The 1,280-nt window shown below is 39.2% G+C and overlaps 1 protein-coding gene across 1 annotated transcript; it reads left to right on the top strand.

Moving 5' to 3' along the window:
• The first annotated feature begins 198 nt into the window (after window positions 1–198).
• Window positions 199–1,280, top strand: SARC_09177 (hypothetical protein). The gene is made up of 2 exons (XM_014296816.1): window positions 199–304; window positions 1,047–1,280. Exons 1-2 carry the CDS (start codon window positions 245–247, stop codon window positions 1,158–1,160), a joined length of 174 nt encoding a protein of 57 aa, XP_014152291.1. The 5' UTR covers window positions 199–244; the 3' UTR covers window positions 1,161–1,280.

The following is a 1,280-nucleotide window of genomic DNA, read 5'->3' as shown; positions in this document are numbered from 1 at the left end:
ATATATATGTATATATATAATATATATATAAACGCATATATATATATTTATATTTATATATATATATATGTATATATATATATATATATATATATATATTTATATATACGCAAAATACTTACCTTTACAATATATGGTAGTCGCACATGCATTGGTGGCTTTTTGTCATATAACATACACACGTACTTTTCACTTGCTTGTTGCAGGTTATGAGGAGGGTATACTGCGGCGTGTAGAATCCGACATGTCGCTGTGTAACCGTCTGCGCGATGTAGCGCACACTTATGCGCATATTGCCGAGAAGGTGTGTTCTAAATTTAGAACTTCTTTGTTTCCAAACTTCAAGTCATCATAGGGCATACTTGTACTCATATTTTTGAGAGAATGTGTTCTCAATATAGATGGCCGATAGTGGAGGATTGTTCGTCATACTACAAACCACTATGTTTGAGTTCAACATTGTGCATTCGTACTCTCTTACCGCCGAAGACCGTCTTTGTTCCAGATAGTGGAACATAATTTCTGATACTTCAATGGCTGAATGTAACATCTAATTGTGTTAATTATAGCTCATATTTTTCACCCATATTGCCGAGTCGAGTAGGTGTGTTCTTAATAGTGATGAGTTGCACATTGTACTTACAGTGCGCGGGTGTATATACTGGCACGGTTGCGATCAACACAAACCATATAAATGCTTGTATTGCCGAGATCAAAGTGCTACCTACAGAGCTTGGAATTTTATGCTTACCACGCATGTATTGCTGCGTATCTGAACCCTAATACTTTAAATCTCTGAGACGAGAGACCATGTGGGAAATGATATGTACGGACTACTCAATAATTCTAACAGCAGATAAACGTATGTAATCGCGTTATGCACCATGAACTACGACGATATTGAACACCCATATCATATCCCCATATCAGTTTTTACTGAAACTCCGGTCGATTACCTGAAATTTCAGATGAATATAGCTGTCCGGTTGGCCCAAAGCTCTACTACGCCCTGCACCCTAAACCCTAACCCCTAAACCCTATCGCAGGAGCTGCAATTCACGCTGTGTCGAGCGATAGAATGGTGTGACGCCCAAGAGGGTGACACGAAGATGCGTGCACCCCCGCCGGAAAGAACGGATACATCCATCATTGCTACCTGAAGCATATAACCATATCTACCATTGGTGCTGACCGCAAGGGGATATATCTATCATTGTCGTTTACAGCATGCATATACATCTAGTATGTCCCATATTTGCTGCTTAGAGCATAAGGATATA

Source organism: Sphaeroforma arctica, assembly GCF_001186125.1.
Source record: "Sphaeroforma arctica JP610 unplaced genomic scaffold supercont1.902, whole genome shotgun sequence".
NCBI classification, from domain to species: Eukaryota; class Ichthyosporea; order Ichthyophonida; genus Sphaeroforma; species Sphaeroforma arctica.
This window is presented reverse-complemented; position numbering and strand designations above follow the sequence as displayed.

Bases quoted from the DNA above. Each gene is read 5' to 3' on its own strand.
- SARC_09177 (XM_014296816.1), top strand. From the start codon at position 245: ATGTCGCTGTGTAACCGTCTGCGCGATGTAGCGCACACTTATGCGCAT. The intron at 305-1,046 runs GTGTGTTCTAAA...ACCCTATCGCAG, and splicing joins ATGCGCATATTGCCGAGAAG to GAGCTGCAATTCACGCTGTG.